This window comes from Sphaerodactylus townsendi, linkage group LG01 (assembly GCF_021028975.2).
Source record: "Sphaerodactylus townsendi isolate TG3544 linkage group LG01, MPM_Stown_v2.3, whole genome shotgun sequence".
NCBI classification, from domain to species: domain Eukaryota; kingdom Metazoa; phylum Chordata; class Lepidosauria; order Squamata; family Sphaerodactylidae; genus Sphaerodactylus; species Sphaerodactylus townsendi.
This window is the reverse complement of record NC_059425.1, coordinates 47,540,454-47,561,660: the sequence shown is the minus strand read 5'-3', so window position 1 is coordinate 47,561,660 and position 21,207 is coordinate 47,540,454. Positions and strand designations below refer to the sequence as shown.

General features: G+C 44.3%; 1 protein-coding gene across 1 annotated transcript in view; it reads right to left on the bottom strand.

The window, feature by feature from the left end:
- Positions 1–2,489: 2,489 nt before the first annotated feature.
- The window catches only part of SRF (serum response factor), a 79,588-nt gene continuing 60,870 nt past the window's right edge, over positions 2,490–21,207 (bottom strand). Inside the window, exons 4-7 of the mRNA XM_048482542.1 lie at positions 18,622–18,741; positions 16,016–16,204; positions 9,215–9,291; positions 2,490–6,080 (exon numbers count right to left, since the gene is read on the bottom strand). Coding sequence (XP_048338499.1) covers positions 5,985–6,080; positions 9,215–9,291; positions 16,016–16,204; positions 18,622–18,741 — 482 coding nt within the window. The 3' untranslated portion in view covers positions 2,490–5,984. The remainder of the gene's footprint in view (positions 6,081–9,214; positions 9,292–16,015; positions 16,205–18,621; positions 18,742–21,207) is intronic.

The following is a 21,207-nucleotide window of genomic DNA, read 5'->3' as shown; positions in this document are numbered from 1 at the left end:
AATAAATAGTGGATAGGATCTTCAAACATGAATCTGTTTAATTAACCTTTGAGTACATTTACCTATAAATCCTTCACTACGCAGACAGCTGTGGAGATACAGGTGGTTTGATGTTTGCCAGGGACAGGAGATAAGCCTAATAGCTGCTCATAAGATGGAGTCCACGGCCCTTGATAGTGCCATGAAAGACACCATCTCATAATGATCGGGTTGAATTTGATAAAAGTAGTAATCTGACCTGAACTTTGAGCTGCGCTTATTTGAAACACAAAGACTCCGCAGAAGGGATGTGAAAACCTTGATATAGTAAAGCTGTTTTCCAAAGGCCTACACTTTTTAAAACCACATTCCACTTTGACAGTAAAGATACATAGCTGCCTTCTGCTGACTCAGACCACTGGTCCATCTAGCTCAGTTCTGTCTAATCTGATTGCCAGCAACGCTCTGAGTAAAGGAAGATCTGACCCACTGTCAGCTGAGATCCTTTTACCTAGAGATGCCAGAGACTGAACCTTTGTGCAAAATAAGCCCTCTGCCACTGAGCTACTCTCACTCTTTAAAAAGCCTGTGCCAACTGTTGTGTTACTTCTTTGAAAGATTTATATGGCTGATTTTCTCCTGAAAGCTCAAGAGTAGCACTTCAAGCTGAACTGGCTCCTAACTCTTCAGCAAACCCAAGATCTACATGATAACTACCATCTCACTGTTTCCTCAATAGCAGGACACGTTTAAAGTATGGGGGATCAGGATAGACACTGTCCTTATATTTATCTGGATATGTATGTCCAGTCTTCCTTTCCAATCAGAACTCAAAGCAGCTTACATCATTCTGCCATTGTCCATTTTATCTGGACAATAATCCTGTGAGGTAGGTTAGCTGACAGCATCTGACTCATGATCACCCAGCAAGCTTCTGTAATTTGAATCTGGATCTCCTAGAGTCCAACTCTCTGATCACGCTGGCATGTAACTCCCAGGTACACAGTTCATCAAGATAGTGATTCATTGTTTTTCACATGTTTAACCAGTTAACGGTGCTTGATATGCTGTTTCTTTTCCAGTACGCTGAGTATGAACTTAATCAACCACTAATAAGTTAACATTCAAAGAAATTCTATGGCATTTTTCAAAATGCTCATGTGCCTCATTTTTCCTAAAGGCTTTTGTAGCACCCCAAACCCACTAGTACAAGAATAAACATAGCAAACATATTCACAGAATGTATATTTAAAAGTGGAGAAATGCATAGTTTAAGCACTGTCTATCCCAGGGGTCTGTAACCTGCAGCTCTCCAGATGTTCATGGACTATAATTCCCATCAGCCCCTGCCAGCATGGCCAATTGGCCATGCTGGAAGGGGCTGATGGGATTTGTAGTCCATGAACATCTGGAGAGCCGCAGGTTGCAGACCTCTGGTCTATCCCATCTCAAATCAGTGATCAAGCAGGCAGCAAAACAGAAAACATGGAGTGCATAAACTTTTTGAATATTGCAGCAAAAACACCTAATATAATAATTGATTTTATAAAGCAAATTCAATAGTAGGTGGGGTCAGAGCAGTTTTAACATTTCTGTTAATTACTGTGGAGGTAGAGTGGAACAGGTAGAGTGGAAGCAAGAACATTCAGTCCTATCCCTTGCATTACCGATCCTTGCCGGAACATATCCTACAAAGAACCAGAAAAATAATGACAGAATGAAAAAGGCGTAGGAGACGGTTTCACTGTGGACAGTGAGCGGTAGACCAGGCCAGGGTGTTCAATTTAGTTGAGCACTGTAAGCATGTTTGGAATTTTAATAGGGAGCGTGTATTACCAACAAATTGCAGCTGGTGGGGAGAAGGGGAGTGACCAACACAAAATATTAGGAGGTTGCAAATCAACCCAGGAAGGGAGAAAACCTATGCCGAAGTTATTCTAGAAGACCCTTACTGTCCAGAATACACTAAGTCCAGAAAAGAGTAGGCCCTGGATTGGGTGTAGCAAGCAAACTTTTAGCCCAGCTAGAGAAAAAATGACCCAAGAAAGAACATTTCCCAGGGAAATCTGGCTGGAAAGGTTAAGGACTTCCCCGCCTACTGATCCTTTCCTTGTCCTTGTATATATTCACCTAAACAAACACATGTGTTGGAACATGAATTCCACATAGCATCTGGGAGTCAAACAGTGAAGCAACACAACATTCTAAACCCATACACTTTTCCTTCTATAATATTTGGCTTGTAAAGACCACCAACCTTTGCTAGCAACGTAAATGTTAGTTGTGTCCAATTTCTGGAATTCACAGGCAACAGTGAGGATATAAAATCTGTGCACAAAATGATACATTTATTGAAAGAGTATTTTTAATACAAAAGAAAGCTCTGTACATAGTACTGCGATTACTGTCACATCCTTCCAGAAACACAGCCCTGGAAATGAACAAACCCCACAATAATAAAGCCACTTTCACGCGCAAGACGCTGCTATCATCATCAAGTAACAATAACACGCTAGAAACGCTAGAAAACAATCATAAAATTGGAACAAAAGAAGAGATCACCACACAATAAATGCCATTTCTTCCCTGATAAGTGTTCTTACAAGTCAACACTTTAAATTACATGCAACATTAGCGTTTATCCTGCAGATACTCTTTGTAGGAAAGCAACTTCCTGATTCAGGCGGAAGACTTCCCAGAGCAAATTCTGCAGCACTGGAAGTCAAAGTAGGCCTACAGAGGAATTCAGAACAGTACACAGATGTTGCACTTTGCAGAGATTTCAAGGTTGGCAACATGACTGGAGAATTAGTGCTTTGATAATATTCCTCTGTCTCAAGTAGCATTGTTGTAATGTTTCATTAGATTCCCTCTTGAAACAAAAGGATTGCACACTCACAATGCATCGTTCCTTCATGCTTATCAACTCCACAATGGGTGGATACATTGACCAAGGAGTACACTTCCTCCTGTGCTTGCAAACTGATTGAATGTAAAGTCAACCTGTCACAAGGAAATTTTTTACCTATCTCCTCCCTCCCAAATCAAATACACAAGTACAGTAAAATTCTCATCCCTTGACAGACGTCACAGTCTTCTGAACCCAAACACTCAGCAAAAACCATAAAGCTCAGCACTGGAAACAGGGTTTTAAAAACCCTGATTTACGGCATCCATGTATTTCAAGAAGAAAACATTTTAATGATGGATGCAGAGAATGGCTGTTGTGGGTTTTCTGGGCTGTGGGCAGATTATAGCCATGCAGCCCAGAAAAGTCACAACAGCCAGTTGATTCTGGCCATGAAAGCCTTCAACAAAACAACGGAGAGACTGTTCAGCTCAAAGAATAACCATAGTATTAAGTACCCAGCCTTATGGAGATGTTGCAACCTGCTAGGTGGGCAGGCAAGCAAACAGAATTTGGGTAGAGTTTGTAAGAGTGCAGGAGTACAAATAATATTAAAACCCTTGCACAAAAACTCTGTTAGATAATAGTGGGATTTGTTAAAAGCGGGGGGGGGGGGGTTTGCATAAGACACATAACAGCGAGTATTCAAAAAGCACATCAACTCAACAGCAGGCTCTTTCTCCCATAGATGCCACAGACTTACTACTAAATATACATAGGCTGATATCAAGAAGGGGTTGGCCTTGACTTCTCCAGTATGACTGACTTGAACCAAACCAGCAAATGCAAATCTACTTCTTCCTTCCTGCATTGGCTCAGCCTTTCCACCAAATCCAATCCAGGAGCTTGTGACAGGAGACCAGTTTAAACGCTAATGTTCATGCAAATAATGTCAAAAAGTTACAATACAAAGGCCCCTTTTCCTCTACTCTTCTCCCTCCCGCCAATGGCCCGTTTTTTTTATCCCATCCCACCCAGTACAAACCCCATGAAAACTGTACAGGAGCCAGACTTTAATTCCTTTAAGAATTACATAAATACTGAGTTTAACACTTAAAAAAATAAAGTCTTTTTTTTCAAGGCTTCTTTTGTTTTTTGTTTTTGTTTTCATTTAAAAAAATGAAAGAAAAAGGTTACAGTAGCTGCTTCCTTTCCCCATAAAAGTCTGCAGCCTCCGTGCTCCACAGCTGGCCCTTGGGGGGCGCAAAACCACTAAGCTGCTCACTGCAAGACACTCCTTGTTCTCCTGTGGAAGAGATGAAGAACTCCTTCCCTTTGCCGCTTCCTGCTTGGTTAGAATGAAGTGCATGATTGTGTGCAAGCATCTGTCCTACAGCACAGCTTCTCTACCGGTGGGAGAGTTCGCCACTCCCACTGAGAGGCACACAGCAATCTCCTGTTCCCCCTTGCAGACTCAGAAGCCCTGCAGCTTTTCCCTTTTTTCCCGTTTTTGCATTTGTTCATCCCAGCCACAAGCCGAAGCTACGTGACAGGGAGTTTAAAACCAACCAACCAAAAACAAAAACACAGAGACTCAACAGTAGCTGCCACCACTCCTGTACTTCCCACTTTTGCCCCATGGGAAAAGGATTTTCCTCACCTGCCCCCAGGCTAAGTCTGCCCTGTTCTACCCCCCCAATTCCAAGGAAGAACGGAGGGCCTCCTCCTGGCAGACACCCGTTGAACATGGCTGACGATGATACAACGCACCGTCATGTTTTAGGGCTGCCTGAACAAAAGTTGTGGACCAACTTTCAGTATTGCGCCCATGGCTACTGATGCCTCAGTACTATGCACAACTGCGTGGGAAGGCTTTTAATCAAATTAAAAAGTTACAAAAATAGAGCTCTCTCTATTTGTTTCTTACTCCCTTCCTTTATAACCCTAAGTAATTAAAAAGGTCTGTGGCTCAATTCCTCCTCTTTCCCAGGGGAAAACATCAGCAAAAACACAAAACATTTCTGAGTGGGATGCTCCTCAAGCACCACCAAAACGGCAGGAGCAATTGCAGCTACTGGGTTTCAGAGCAGCCTAATGTGTTTCCATGAAGAGCGATGCAAGGCTAACAAAAACCCTTTTTGGCAGTGAAATGTGTTACCTTGCCAGATTCAACAGGCAAAAAGTTGAATGCTTGTGTACTATGCAGCCAAATATCAGGTTGTTTTTGTTTTGTCAGCGAAACATTCTGAGAGTGGACCAACTTCAGGGAGGTATCCTGAAGACGCTTTGCCTACTGTGCCCACACCCACCCACCCACCCACCCCACGTCCAACTACCTTGGTAGAACCCAAGGTGGGGGATTCTGGCAAGAAACAAGCTAAAAATAAAGGCAGGTCACCAACACTGTGGCCAGCCCACAACACAGTCACTGATTGCTTGAAGGCACAATGCTGCAGCCAGCTTGGAGGCCCTGAACTTTGGGGGAAGGGGGAGCCCTTTTTGCCCCAGCATGGTTTCTAGAAAGACGGGAGAGATGCCTGACTTTGACAGGAAAAGCTCCCTTCGATGTTGCCTTCCAGCCCTTCTCTATTCCATCTTCTCCCCCACAGCTTCTGTTGCTCTGCCTGGTGGCAACACACTAGGGAGAGAAGTTCATTTAGTGGAGGTGAGAGGGAGTGACAGACGACACTCCCCCTCCAGTCATGGAAAACAGAATGAGACTTATGCACATGGCAGAGCAAACTCTCCCACCTGTGAGACACAGTTTCTTTGGCTGGAGGGGGGAGGGGAGACAGGGAGAAAACAACAGTAAATGCAGTGTGGAAACACAACAAAGCCACCCCCCCTTGTAGCCCAAGCTTAATTCTCTCCTTCTGGCCTTGCAGCCATATTAATACGTGTGTGTGTGTGTGTGTTTATGTCTGTGCATGTGTGTGTAAAAATCGTGAGAGACGAAAATGTGAAAAAGGCAACAATAAATAAGTGACGGAGTCCGTACAAAAATAGGGACCACCGAAATCCTGGTGCCAGGGGTGCAGCTTCAGGACACAATTGATCCTGGTGCCATGCACAGCACAAGGCTGGCGGCTGTGGCTGCAGGTGTGGGTGCCAGATGCGCACTCTCCTCTCCCTTCCCCTCCCAGGTTCTCAGAGGTCTTCAGTCACTCTTGGAACTATGTGACGTGTCCAAGTTGACCACCTGCAGCTCTGTCAGGTTGGTGCTGCTGCCGGACTGCTGTCCGATGACAGCCATCTGCAGAGACAAAAACAAAACAAAACGGGATAGGATTGTTAGCAATCATGATACATAAAGAACGTTGACAAAAGGTGCAGCTACTCCTTGAGGATGATGCAGTTCCAACAACCCCAGATCAAAATAGATGCAATGGAACTGGAAGAGTTATCCAGTAGCATTACTGAGAATCATCAGACCTTCTAAGAGATGTTCTAGACAAGGCCAAATTATGTTCACAATATGTTCACAATATGTTTACAACTGGGGTGTGTGTGTGCGTAGTGGGAGAATGAATGAATGAATGAATGAATGAATGAATGAATGAATGAATGAATGAATGAATGAATGAATGAATGAATGAATGAATGAATGAATGAATGAATGAATGAATGAATGAATATCAGATTACAAGTCAGTTTAGGGTTGTGATCCCCAAACTGTGCCACAAGAGTGGCTGAGTGGTGCTTGGAAAAATTAGGCCATCATGCATTCAACTCTATGGTGGCCAGACAGGAGTACGTTTGCTTCGGCACTGGTTAAGTTCTTCCTGCTGTATGAGGCAGTGTATCATTAAATAAGATTCCTTGGAAACGGTCTATGCTGAAATTCGTGACAGGTGTGGGGGAACCTCAGAAGCATCACCAAACATTACTAAAGAACTGCAGTTCCAACTTAATGTCTCTTATTGGTTCATAAAGCAGAAGCTTGCTCCTAATTGACAATTTTACCAAATTTCTCAGCTTGCTCCTAATTGACAATTTTACCAAATTACCAATTTTACCAAATTTCTCAGCCGTCAAAACATCACTGCATTTTGTCCACACGGCATCCTTAAATCCCAGGAGTGATTCTGGTTGGGGCCTTTGGAGATGTTGGGGGATAGCTGGAAAAGATCCACTACTGCAGGCACCTTCCATCAGGCCTTGGAAAATATCAGCTTTCTTTTTTTTTTTACGTGGCTCCCTAAAACTGGCACATGGCAAAAATGTCAAAACTTACTGAATTAGCAAGGTTGAGAGGCAAAAAGTAGTTTCTCAAACCGTCATGCCAATTCCTGGGGAAATGGGCTTAAAAAAACAGCAACAATGCTCAAGTCTCATTCCAGAGCCCTCATTGACTGTGTAAAGAGTCCCACTATGATAGCAAGGGTGAAAACTGTTCTGGGATAAACTATACATTCTTTTTCTTTTCAAAGGCAAGAGTGAAAGAAGCCTCCCATTTCAGTCAAGGATAAAAAAAACATTGTGGCCTCAGTTTCAAAAGTTTAGGAAACATTAGCTCAGCAGAAGAGATTTGCTTGATGACTGCAGTTATCACATGGCAGCCCGACAATCTGATGCAACCAGATGAAATGCCTCAACTCATTTTTATGTGGTTTTCTATTTCATCGCATGGAGGCAGGAATAGATGTAGAAGATTCACACTGATTTTTCCTTTAACGGAGATATTTTCTTGGGAGAAAACATCACAGAGTAAATGCAAAAGGTTCCAAACAAAGCAACAAAAAACAGAGGAACTAGTAGAATGCATCTGCTGAAAATAATCATCATGGCCACCAGAAACCAAGTGTGCCCCACAAAGTTTTTGAGACACAGACCGCGTGGCTCTGCTACAGTCCATCATTCTTTGGGTAGAAGTGCAATACGGGGTCTCTGAATGCTCACAAACAGGGCAGGGATGTGGCCACTCTCCTCTGTCTGCCAGTGGCATCAAGCAGTGTACTGTTGCTTTTGGTGAGTGAGTGTCCAGCTAATCGGATTACTGCTGTAGAAAGCCATGGATAGATCTGCGCTTCATTGTTTTACCCCTTACCCTAGAACTTTAGGCCGTTGATTGGATAACTTTGTCATCCCCCTCCATTCCAGTACTATGGTCGAGGAAGACAAATGGAAGTACTGACTACACTGCAGAGGCACGGGGCTAAATAGACAATGAAGACTCTTTGTTTTGCATTGATGTGAAACATAGTAACAGAATGGTTCGAACATCTAGGAGCTCCAGAATTTGATATCATAATCGAAAATTCTCCAGGGTAGCATCTTACAGAGATTAAGCAATTAGTAAGCACTTACGTAATTTGCACACTGGGTTGATAAAAGTTTTGAAGAACTAGTAGACAAAGCAAATGGACAGGTGAAATGCACAGGGTATAGAATGAAGTCCTCTCCTTAATTCCTGCCCCCTGGATACTTTATCTAGGGTCACTAAAGCTTTCAACAAGATGCCTTACAGGGTTTAAGCTTTTCTTCATAAAGCCAGGAGAGATATGTAAACAAAACAAAACAATATCTGTGATATTCTCCAATTGCTGAAGTGTTTGAAAGAATTCATGCAACTTGAAGCACAGGCTGCATTCAGACATTCTGCTAAATAGTGGCTTGTTCAAACTATGGTTCACACAACAAGCTTTAACATAAATAACAAAGCTCAGTTTGTGTGTAGAACCCCAGTTTATCTGCTTCCTGCTTTCTTTCTGCCTTCTGGCAGGTGGGATATCTTCTCTATGCCATCACCTATGTGGCCAGGGGGCTGCAAGAAGCAGTGCTACTCAACAAACTAGATTTGTTAATTTAGATGTCATAAAAAACCACAATCAATACAAAATGTTGCTAATAAAGTAACACCAAACTACGGTTTACAGACTATGGTTAATTATGATGTTTGAATGCAGTCATAGTCACTGATCCTAAATTTATCAGGACTATGCACCTTCAAGTTTTTACAAAACTCAGATAATCATAAGTTTAAAGACAACAACAAAGTACAGAATACTGCAAGAATGCAATTTAGGTGGCTTATGCATGAGGGAGCCAAAAACCCAGATACTGGAGATGGGCATCTTGCCAACAAGCTTAAAATATTACAAAGAAAATGATAATCATCCTTAGCCTCTTTGGGAAAGCTTCACCCTAGGGAAAGAAGGCCACTGGCTTGAATCCCAACTAGTGTTCCTGCAAGCATAAGGACATCTCTTCATGGAATGCAATTTTTCCATCTTTCCCCTCATATGGCAGCCCCAAATGACCTCAGAAATCCTGCTCCTGTGAAGAGGAACAGGGCTAGGAGGGTGAGATTTCAGGCTGCCACAGGAAGGCAGTGGTGGGGAAATCACGCTCCATGAAGAGAAACCCAAGCCTTTGTTTTGCACCTACCTGATGAAGCTGGACAGCTGAGACTGGGATCTGAACCGTCCCGGAAGGCGCTGTCAAAAACACCTGAGGGACTCCACCTGTCAGACAGTCAGAGACACACAATAAGCTGTCACTCAAAGTTAGCATGATTTTACAAAACCAAATTGTCAGGAAATCAGGTGCAATCACAATTTTTTTCATGCAGGAAGCATCATTAAACCTTCACAAGATCAGCTGAGAACAAGCAAAAAAATCAACCATCTTACTAGAAAAAGAGCAACGTTTTGTTGACCAAAACCCAATGAAAGTTTATACTTAAATATAAGAGCAGTTCTAGTAGTTCATTTGCATTCAGTAACATCTATCTTAACAAGCTGCTTCCTTTATTACCCAAGATATAACATTGGTCTTACCTGTGAAGGAGACTTCTCCATTGAGCAATGGATGACATCTGGGTTATTGTCAGCTACCATTCAGGAAGGCAGGGGTTAAATAAAAACTTCCCAGGCTCCTCTCTGTGCTGCGGCTCCGCCCCGTCTCCTGTGCTCCAGTTCTGGCTTCTCCACAAAGCAGTATTCCGCCTCTCAAAAGATTCTCTGCAAAAAACTTGACCTTATATATGTTCCAACTGCCAGCTTCCAATGTGCAAATAGAGAAAAAACCATGGAAGTCATTAACAAAGGCCTTATGGACTCTAAATAACAAGGGAGCTCTGAACTAATAAGCCTAAGCCGGGAGGAAACCTCCTGGGTCATTAATCAAAGAAACAGAAACCAATTATTAACTGTATAACAACCTTCTTATACTAATCTTGGAGCAGGATGATGACCAATGGGAGGGCAGATGTCATCCATATGCTCAATGGAGAAGTCTCACTTCACCAGGTAAAGACCGAAAATGTTATTTCTCCATTTGGAGGCAGGATGACATCTGGAGGAACTCCTAACAGTATCAGATAGATTTACAGGGTGGGGTCAAAGCGATCCTCTCCAATGACATGCCTTGCCCATGGACTCTCTACATCCATGTAATCAGCATCGAAACTGCCTGGACTGAAAACATTCAGCCTATTGTGCCTTCTTGAAGATTGTGGATAAGGAGGACCCAGGTTGCTGCTCTGCATATTTCCTCCCACTGAATGCGTTATTTATTTAAAGGGCGCATTGAGGGAATTTGGAAGCTTTATTGCTTGGGAACAGTGTTGCCACTGATCCCTACTGGAACCGACAGCTTTTGTTCCTTGTAAGCCTCTGCTGATAGCATTCCCTCAAACTGCACTTACTGATGGAAGGGGCTGATAATTTCCTGACCTCTGTTGTGATTACGGAGAGTGGATATGAACATGGAATCTGATCTCTGAATTCCTGGGGTTTCTGATTAAGAAGGCTTTTAAGGTTAAGCCTCACATCTAATGTGTGCCAATACACCTCCTTAGGGTGTTTTGGACAGTTGAGGACAAAAGGTGGTGTAGGAAAATTTCCTGTTTCCTATGAAAGGTGGAGTTGACCTTTGGAATGAAAGTAGGGTCAATACGTAGCACCACCTTGTCCTTATGAAAGACACATAATGGGGGTTTCATGGAAAGGGCAGCTAGCTCTGAAACCCTTCTAGCTGAAGTGATGGCTACCAAGAAAACAGCCTTCATGCTTGAGAAGGTGCTTAAGGGAAATCTCCATGATGGGCTCAAATGGTTTCTTGGTCAGGGCTTGCAATACTATATGCAGTCTCCATGTGGGAAAATGATGGTTGACCGGTTTATCTCTCAGTGTAGCACCCCTAAGGAATCTATCTATGTGTGGGTGTGAAGTGGGAGTATGCCCCTCCAGTCTGGAGTAATACAGGCGTGAGGGCTGCCATTTACCTACGTAAAGTAGTAGCTCTAAGGCCTGATTCCATGCCGTCCTGTAGAAAACTTAAAATGTCCCTGATCCTAGGTTCTGTAGGGTCCTCTCTTCCTCCAGCACCACCTAACAAAGCCTTCCAGGTAGTGTTGTAAATTCTTTTGGTGGAAGAAGATTTCCTGGAGGCCATTATGTAGTGTCGAGGGCGGCTTTGGAGTATCCCTGAGCCTCTAGCTGTCACCTTTCAATCTCAGGCGGTCAAGTTGAGAGCGTTCTGGTTCGAGGTGGAAAATGGGTCCCTGTTGCAGGAGGTCCCTGTGCAGAGGGGAGTCTCAAGGGTTTGTGTGCCGACATCTGTAATATGTTGGTGAACCAAGGTCGTCCTGGGCCACTGCAGTGCTACCAATATGACATCTGCCCTCTCTTCCCTGATCTTCCCGGAGGAGTCTGGGGATCATGGGGAAGGGAGGGAAGGCGTACAGGATTCCTTGAGGCCAACTGGAGGATAAGGCATCCGTATTCTCCGCTTCCGGGTGATGGAATCGAGACATGAACCTGGGGAGCTGTTTGTTCAGATTGGAGGCGAAGAGGTCCAAGATTGGAGCTCCCAGGGCATGAGCTATCATTAGGAAAATTTCCTTCTTTAGTCTCCACTCCCCTGGATGAATGCTCTGTCTGCTCAGCCAATCTGCTTGAACATTTAGATTCCCCTGAATATGTTCGATTTGATGGAAAGCATGAGTCTCTGCCCACTGAAAGATCAGGAGGGCTTCCTTCTGCAGCTCTGCAGATCTGGACCCCTGTCTGTTCAGGTAAAGACTTCGCCGTTGTGTTGTCTGCCTGATCAGCACGTGTGACCCCCTCAGGAGGTGTTGAAAGTGGCTCAAAGCCAACTGGATCGCTCTTAGTTCCAGCACATTGATGTGAAGTGCTGATTCCTGGGCTGACCAAGTCCCTTGAATGGGAATTCCCTCTAGAGTAGCTCCCCAGCCTAGAAGGCTTGCGTCTGAGAATACCTGTTTGGTGGTTGCAATCCAAAACACACGTCCCAGATTCAGGTTGGATGGTTTCATCCACCATAGTAGACTGACCTTGACTGGTCTTGGGATCACTACTTCTCTGTGGCTTTTGTGAGCGATGAGATCCTGGAAGGGGCGAAGGAACCTCTGTAGTGGTCTGGATCTGAACCTTCCCCACTGAATTGCCTCTGATAATGCCACCATGAGGCCCATCAAGCTTGCTAGAGAAAGCAGCGAGCATTTGTGTTTTGTTGCAAGAACTTGGTAGATTTTGGCTTTCATAATCAGTTGTTTTCATTTGGAGAGGGACAGAAGTCTTGCAGGTGGAGGTGTCTATGATAGAGAACCCAGAGTGTTCCAGTCTCCGTGAGGATTTAAGGAACTCTTGGCCCGTTTGATGAGAAAACCATGGATTTCTAAAGTCGGATGGTTTCCTGAAGTGTGTTGTTCTGCTTGGGTCGAGGAGTCAGATGAATCAGGAGACTCGTCGAGGTAAGGGTGAATCCTGATGCCTCTTTCCTGAGAAGTACGATCAGGTTGATGAGGAGCTTTGAAAAAACTCGGGAGTGAGTGCATAGTACAAATGGGATTGCTCTGAATTGGAAGTGTTCTTTCCCCACTCCAAACCTCAGGAATCTGCGATGGATCTCGAAGATGGGAATGTGGAGATATGCCTCTGACAAATCTGTGGAGGTGAGGAATTCGCCTGGTTGAAGCGAGTCTGCGATGGACCTCAGAGTTTCCATTCTGAAATGTTCAGCCTTACGAAGCTGTTGACATACTTCAGGTCTAGGATTGGTCGCCACTCCCCAGTTTTCTTGGGAACCGTGAACAGTATGGAGTATACTCCTCATCCCCTCTGTTCTTGTGGCACCGGCTCCACCACCTCTATATTTAGTAGATGTGTGATGGCTTCTAGTTTTCTGGCTCTTTTTTCTGGAATTCTGGACAGCGGAGACATGATAAATCGGCTTGGGGGTAGAAACATGAATTCTATTACGTACCCTGAAGAGACTATTTCCAGGGACCAGGCGTCTGCGTGAGAGGCTTGCCAAGTTTGGTGAAACTTTTCGGAGCCTGCCCCACTGGTGTTGTTGGCATCATGCCTTGGGTTGTCGATTGTCCTGCTGGTATCGGTCGAGGCGACCCCTTCTTGGAAGTAAAACCTTTTTTGAATTGTTGTCTTCCCTGGTTCCAGTATGGTGACGAAAATTGTCTCTTTTAAATTGACTGGTGCTCTGCTGGGGTGAAAAAAGGACTGAGAAGATGGCTTCTTGTCAAGGCCACGAGCCTGTTTTGGGAGATGTTTAGGTTTCTCCTTAGGATCGACCAGGAACTCATTGAGTTCTTCTCCAAAAAGCTTGTGTCCATGGAAGGCACATTGGCGGAAACCATGGTTTAGAGCCAGTCGGTCTGCCATGCTTTCGTAACCAGAGTAGCCGACATGTGGCCACTGAAGAGGCCAAAGAGAAACGGGCCGAGAAGGTGACTGCATCCCTAAGGTGGCATCGGCCGCAAAGCTGGCTGCTTTGAGCATTCTGTTCACCTTCTATGGCTTTGATCTCAGTAGGGGATATCAATTCCAGAACCTTTCTTGCCCATACTATGGAGGCTCTGGAGACAATGGAGGCTGTAGCCCGATGCTCTAATAGCCATGGCATTAAGCTTCGTGTGTTCTTTTGCAGAATTGATCAGATCTTCTATCCTGCATGTCCTTGATCTGGCCTCTGCCATCCTTGGACACCAGGCCTGAGAACTGTAAGGCTGCCACTGGACCATCTATAATGGGAACTTGTACGATGTTGATAGCATAAGCAGGTAAATCGTACAGTTTACGCAAATAATTGGGGCCTTTTGTTGGCTGCTGGGCTTGTCCCATTGATTAGTGACCTGAGTGGCAAAGTATTCTGGGAATGGTAAATCCCTTTTGGAATCAGGGTGAGGTGGGAAGAATTAGCCGTCACCCTTGTGCAGAAGAAGTGGATTCGTTTAGAAGACCCTTCACTGCTTTTGGCTTCTCCAAGGTGCAAGACAGCAACAGATTTGGAGAGCAAATAATGGTAGTCTTCAAATATCTTAAAATAGTGAGGAGGATTGCTCAGTGACCTGCATCTCCTCTAAATCCTCCTGAGTCAGAGAGTAACTCCCCTCTTCCTTACCCTGCGCGGTCCCCAGAATCTGACGGAGTCCACAGTGGGTACAGGGAGTTAATTTTGGCTTGTTTGGCAGGGGCCTTACGATGGTTGCCAGGCAGAGCCAGCCCTTTTATTTTCTCTAATGGAGTCCAATAGAGGTTGAGGATGGGAACTAAGAGAGGGACTTAGGGGACGAGAATATCCATCTAGCTTGATCTATAGAGGGTTAACATCTCCTCTCTCATTACTGCCTTTTTCCTGCTGAAGGCCCTTAATGAAGAGCAAAAATTTCAGTCTTTTAATCCCCTAAGGAGAATCCTTACCACTCTCTTCAGGATTTGAAGCCCTCCCCTCCTGTTCTGTTTGAGCCATTAAGCAGTCCTGACTTCGGTACACCAGAGTGCATTTGGACTGTTGCAGGGAAGCCGGCCTTGAACCGCCGTCCTACCATTTCTGCTTGGCGCCTTTTCATTTTGAAGCCCGAAGGCTCTCACTCCTCTGGTGACGCTGGCTGCTCTGCCCAGATTCTCCCTGGGACTTTTGGCTGCCTTCGCTGTCCTCCTCAGAGGACAGAAAAACTTTCTCGAGGCATGAAGAGGAGAGGAGGAGGGATCGAAGTATCAATTGCTCACCGCTTCAAGCTGTTAGGGCAATCTGCCCGGTCGAATGCGGTGGTGAGTGGTGCTCCAGCAGCTTGAGAGGAGAGGCTTAATAAACTCCGGTGAAATTTAGAGATCAGAAACGCAGGTTGATATAAGCGTCCGAGAAAAAAGGAGAGAAAAAAAATGGTGGCTCTAAAAGCCACCATGCCTGCTCTTCCTAAGGCAGGGAACAAACTGGAGCACAGGAGACAGGGCGGAGCCGCAGCACAGAGAGGAGCCTGGGAAGTTTTTATTTAACCCCTGCCTTCCTGAATGATAGCTGACAACAACCCAGATGTCATCCTGCTCAATGGAGAACTTTTTCAGTTGGAGTGTCAGGGGTTTGAATTTGGGGCTTTCTGCATGCCAAGCACGCTCTCTGCCACTGTCAGCACCTCTGTGGCCCAAGTGATTTACTCCCCACACCAAGCTTCCAAACAAAGAGGCTACTTTGCCCTTTCTAAACCCCCCCCCCAGTACAATATTTCCACTTTCAGATCAATTTGCAGGTCTATCTACATGCCTAAGTCACCGAGAGTGAAGCTCTCTCTGCCTGCAAAATGAAGCAGGACCCCAATGGCATCAAAGGAAGATGTGGAAGATGCTGGATTTTTTTCTCGACCACTGCAACACCAGAAATCACCTTTGAACAGCTTACATGGGTGCCCTCCAAGTTCAACTATCTAACCCGTATGACAAAGAGACTTAACAGCAGCCCTCCAAAATCTAGGTGTTTCAAGTGAGCAACAGATGGACAGGCATAGCAGAGGAACAACATCAGAATCATTAAGATCTGCTCTCCTCAGCCTAGCAGAATGGGTAGTTATTTCCAGTTAGTCCTGAAACCTCACAAGGTCTGTCTGAACATTTAGCAATACAACGGTCATATACCCTTTTAGAACACAAAATTCCATTTCGAAAGGAACTGGAGCGTTTTGTTTGGCAGCAGAATTAGAACTTTTGATTTGAAACTGTCTGGGCTTTTTATGTAAAGTAGTACTAATATTTGACTACCCTGCAGAGCAATCAGCAGCCTCCTGTTATCCCTCCCCAATAACTGTTAACCGCTTCCTCTCTAGCAAAGCCCTCCTTCCTCTGAGGCACCCAATAATGAACAAAAGGCGTAAGAAGACTGCACTCTATATTAGAAACACTTTCACACAACCAGGTCTTGATTTGCACTTACCCTGCTCCTGGACCTGTCCATGTGAAACCTGCATTGCTGATGGCCCCTGAGAGAAAGCATTGAGAACCGCAAGTCCAGCATCTGTGAGGCCTGATGTAGGTGTATACATCACTGTGTGAGGGGGATACATCATATGTCCTCCCACTGTGGTTGGCACCGATGAAGTCATGATAGTTGCTGGCAGGGTCACTGGCAAGACAAACCCCACAACTGTCAGTCCCCACAGTGTCCTAAGTCTTCCACTCCACATTAGACTCAGCTGGCTCACTTGTTCAAAAGGTAGTTATCAGAGGGCCTTATTCATATGGCAAGCAAATGCAGGGGAGGCCACGGGGAAAGAAAAGGAGAAACCGGCACGTGGTGCTCTCTGGCCTGGTGCAAGCCCCTCATATATTGTTGCTGCATTAAGGATACAACTCATGTATCGGTGGACAGATCCTACACAAAACAGTTGTTCTATATGGCTGAAAAGAGAATGGGACCCTAAATGGTTTTGGACTGTGGTACTTGAAGGACTGCCTTGTCATCTACTGTCCAGACTGCCACTTCTGTGCGCTCCAGATTTCAGAGGCGAGGTGGATGGCAACCAGAGACAAGGCTTCTTCAAGGGTGGCACTTCTCCCTTTAAATGCCCTTTCTCTGAAGGTTTGCCAGGTGCCTACTTTACCCTCTCTCAGTTTCCAGACCAAAACCTTTCCCTTTATTCAGGCTTTTAACTAGGGATTTTCATCCTTTTCAGTTGTCTTCTGCTCAGCTCCTAACTTACTGACTGTTTTATCAACATAATTTTAGACAGATCTGATTTATGTGCTTTTATAGTCTGGCCTTCTTATCATTGGCTCTTTTTACTGATAGTGACTTCATTGGTTTTATTTTTATTTGTTCTTATTGATATACTTTTTACTGTTTTTACTGTTTTAATTGTGAAGCAGGTCTGGAGAGGCAGAACACAAATGTTCACAATAAATAAATAATTGGGAGACGGAAGAGATCCAGCAGGAGGGAAGGCAGAATGGTATAACCCAATCTAGTCAGATCTTGGAAGCAAAGCAGTGTAAGTACTTGGAAGGAAGACCACCAAGGAAGACTCTCACAGGAAGGCAACAGCAAACCACCTCTGCTTCTCACTTGCCTTGAAAGCCCCTTGCTGGGGTCACTGCTACAACTTGATGGCACTTTACACAAACAGAAGATCAGATATAATTCTCTGGCCTCCTTCCTTATGTTACCTTTTCTCTTGCCTTGCCTTAAACAGAATACTCAATGTTATTCCTATGGTGGTGGTTTTGCAACTATGTGGCTGATTTTAAGGATTTCTTCACTGCTTGTTTTATTGCCTTTAGTGCTGGTTTTAATGTTGCCACAGTGAAATTCTTTTACTTGCTTTAGTTCATATACATTTTGCTTTAGTTCATATACATTTTACTAGGTGCACAGACACAGATGGTCCTTCTCTGTGCACAAAGGTCACCACCTCTTCCTGTTTCCATCTAGCTGCTAAGGTTTGTAACAATTTTTGAAGTCCTGTACATTATTGTATCTGAAGTCATGCATATCATATATTAATACAGCAAATACACGTTTGCAAACATGTGCATTAAATAGATCAGTGGTACATACCAGTTTGCTGGTGTATAATGTACAGAACAAACTGGAGACAGAAATGAATTAATTTGGGAAATAGGTTTATATAATCTGATCAGAAAGACAGCACAGAATTTTCATATGACAACAGCTTTCCCTTTATCCCACTAGATGGCACCAGAATTATGTTGTGTTAGAACAACCAATGCTTTTACTGGAGTTCTAACATTTTCTCAGCATGGTCCAGACAAGAGCAGCTAACCTCAAGGCAACACAGTCTTGCTGACAATGGTTCACTTTTTCACAGCATATCTCCAGAGACAGGAATGATTTAAAATTGGCTTCAGCGATCACTGACTACACTCGCAAGTATCCTTAAGGAAGATATCAATAGCACTCCCATAGCTGGATTGAGGAACAGAAGAATGGGCAGTGGATACTAATAAAGGCAATTTAACCAAAAGAGAAAACTAACAGGTTGAAATCAGAAAGGTTCAGGCCTTTAGAAACACATACTATCCTGGCCTACAAAACCTAGAACTGTTCATTTATTTATTGATTGCCCAATTTTCACCCCACTGTGGACCTGAAACAGTTTATATCATTCTCTCTTCTTGTATCCTCACAACAACCCTGCGAGGTAGATAAGGCTGAGAAAACATGACTGGCCCAAGATCTCCTAATGAGCTTTCATGGCAGAGCAAAGATTCGAACCCCACTTTCCCAAATTCTTCCCCTGGACTGGATGTCCCAGATTTACAAAGCCTCATCACAGCTCAGAAGCTAAGCAGGATCAGCCCTGGTCAGTACTTGGATGTTGCATCATTAAAGAAGTCCAGGGTTGCCACGCAGGGGCAGGCAATGGCAAACCACCTCTGTTTGTCTCTTGCCTTGAAAACCCTCTGGGGTCACCACAATTCAGCTGCAACTTGATAGCACTTTCTACCAGCACCGGTTTGTCACCCTGAATGCTGCACCACCCCTTCTCTCAGCTGTGCTGGGGGAAGTGGCTTGGTGCTTACCTGTCCCGCTGGAAGAGGTCTGAGTGAGGTCAGTGCTGCTGTCAGTTGTAGGAGACGTCTGCTGGGGAGCCTGATGCAGCTGGATGGTTTGCACGGGAACCTGCTGAGCCACCGTACTACCTAGAAGAGAAGACAGCATCATTTTCACTCCTGGCTTGACCCAGTATTTATTTGCGAGAGTTACGAAGGCACCCTTCTACAAAGGCAATGTATTTCAATCACGTATTAAAAACACATTTTAAAAATTTGTTTGAAATTACCTGGTGGAATTGACCACTGGCCTCAGTAATACCAGGAAATCCAAATAGAAACATATGCAATCCACCCTAACATGGATGTTTCTGTGTGTTACATATTTAACTAACCAAGATTTTTCAGAAATTTATTTTCTCATCCTGCATTGCAGGGCATTGGACTTGCCGACCCTTGGGGTCTCTTCCAACTCCATGATTCTATGGTGCATGAGAGGTGAGGAGGAAGGCCAGTTTAAAATTTAGAAGGAATATGCAGGCACCCAGCACAGGTTCTTAAAACATCCAAGAGAAAGCAATCTCTTTTTTGAGGGCATACGTGCACACAGGCTGAATTAAAATTGGATACCCAAGGAAACCTGTCTGGGGGCCAAGCACACAAGCTTTGTAGGAGTTTTCACAGTATTTCTATGCTGGCATCTGGCAGCAGCTGGCATATAGGCAGAATCAGTCCCTACCTCCACATTCCTAGACTATTTGGCCATCAATATAAGAGCAGTCAAGCTAGATCAGACCAAGACCCATCTACTCTAGCACCTTATGCCCCACATTGGGCAGCCGGGTGTTTCTGGGAGATGGCAAAAGGCAAAAAGTTGGGATGAGCCTCCTAGAATCAGCTGATTACCATAAAGGCTGACTTTGTTTCTTCCCCTCCTTGCAAGTGCTTAAACCTGAACGTGACCAAAGATACAAGCCCTTTGGCTCCTACCTCCCCAAGCAGGACAAACTGGTAAGAGACTTGAGCACTTTCCTCCATCTACAGTCTGATCAAATATTTGAAGACTTCCCCATTTCATTTTTAAAAATCTTCCTACAGGACTTCTGTTTAATGTGTTAGTAGGTTTATGGGCCAGGAGTTTTCATTTTCTTTTAATGTGGCACATAACCCAATATTTGATTCCCCATCTGCAGTCTGAAGAGCTACAGTTCAGCGTTCTGTCCCTTAAACAGGCATGCTGATTGTGTAGAGTGGGCTAAAATCTAACCACATCTGGAGAAGTGAGGTAAATGAGGGTTTCTGACATCTGGCAGCAGCATTACCTCAGCTGCTGAAAAACCTCAAGTTGTTCTTTTGAAATCTGGTGGTAACACTGAGAGATAAGATAGACAGTTCAATAAGATAGACAGTTCAACTGTTATCTTGCCATATCTTTTTCCTGTCGTTCCTTTAAAGAGCTCATGACAATATGCAAGTTCTTCCTTCCTCCATTTTATTCTCTCAACAACTCTGTCAGGCTGGCAGAGAGGGGACTATCCCTGCCACCCTAGTGAAGCTCACAGGTGAATGACAACTTGAACTTGGAAATCCCCACCTCTAGAATGATATTCTGACTACTAGGGAGTGTATTGTACCTGAGAAGCTATTTTTATCATCTAGTGATAAAGTGAACTTTGACTCTCAAAAGTCTTGTTGATCTCTAAGGTACTACTCAAAAGTCTGAACATCCTCTTGGTCTCAAAGGTGCTGCTGGAATCGAATCTAGCTCTTATCAGTTAGTGAGAAGGTGCCAGTAAAAACAGGGTATATACCAAGTTGAAGGCAGAGAATGAGGCACAGAATGGGAAACCGGAGGCTGCACTTCAGCTGGTGGTTGAGGGGAAAGGATAGTATTAATCTAGATTTATTTCCTTCATCGGAACTTCTACCCCATTTGATGCACAGGATGTTTATGTCTAAAGAAATATTTATACTTACTGCCCTAACCAAGAAGATTCTTTACATCCGCACAGCAACCAAGACCTTGTACACACAAACAGCACAGTGGGAGGTCAAAAGAGAGGTGGTCAACTCCACTGGCTCTTATGCATTTGGCTTGCTATTGGCCTTTCAGCACCACACATGCAGACTTTTGCCCTTTTCAACCAGGCACACTGGACAGGACACACAGATCTCAGTTTTCTGCATTTCAAACTCTATATTTCAACATGCCCCCACTTAAAAATTATTTTCTACCTATTTTAAGCAGACTCTTTCCAGCCTTCTCACAGCTACATTATTCAATAGGCCAGTGGTCACAAGGGAGAGAGGAACTCGGTTCCACAGAAAAGTGGAAGAAAAAATGAAAGTTGAGAGAATGGCATACCCCCCCCCAATCTAATTTTCTTTTTTGGAGGTTCCCCCCCTTTTCCTATTGTTTTCTCCCCCTTTCTCAAAACATGCATGAGCTTGCTTCCAATTGGATATCGGCAGTGGGGCATAGGTCAAAGGGCCACACAAGGCACATCCACCACACCATTTTACCCAAATTGTGCTTGTTAAAGGGTAGCATCGTCACTCAGGTGCCATCCATACTGCATACCTACATTTCAGACTAACAAGTCCCCCACATTTATT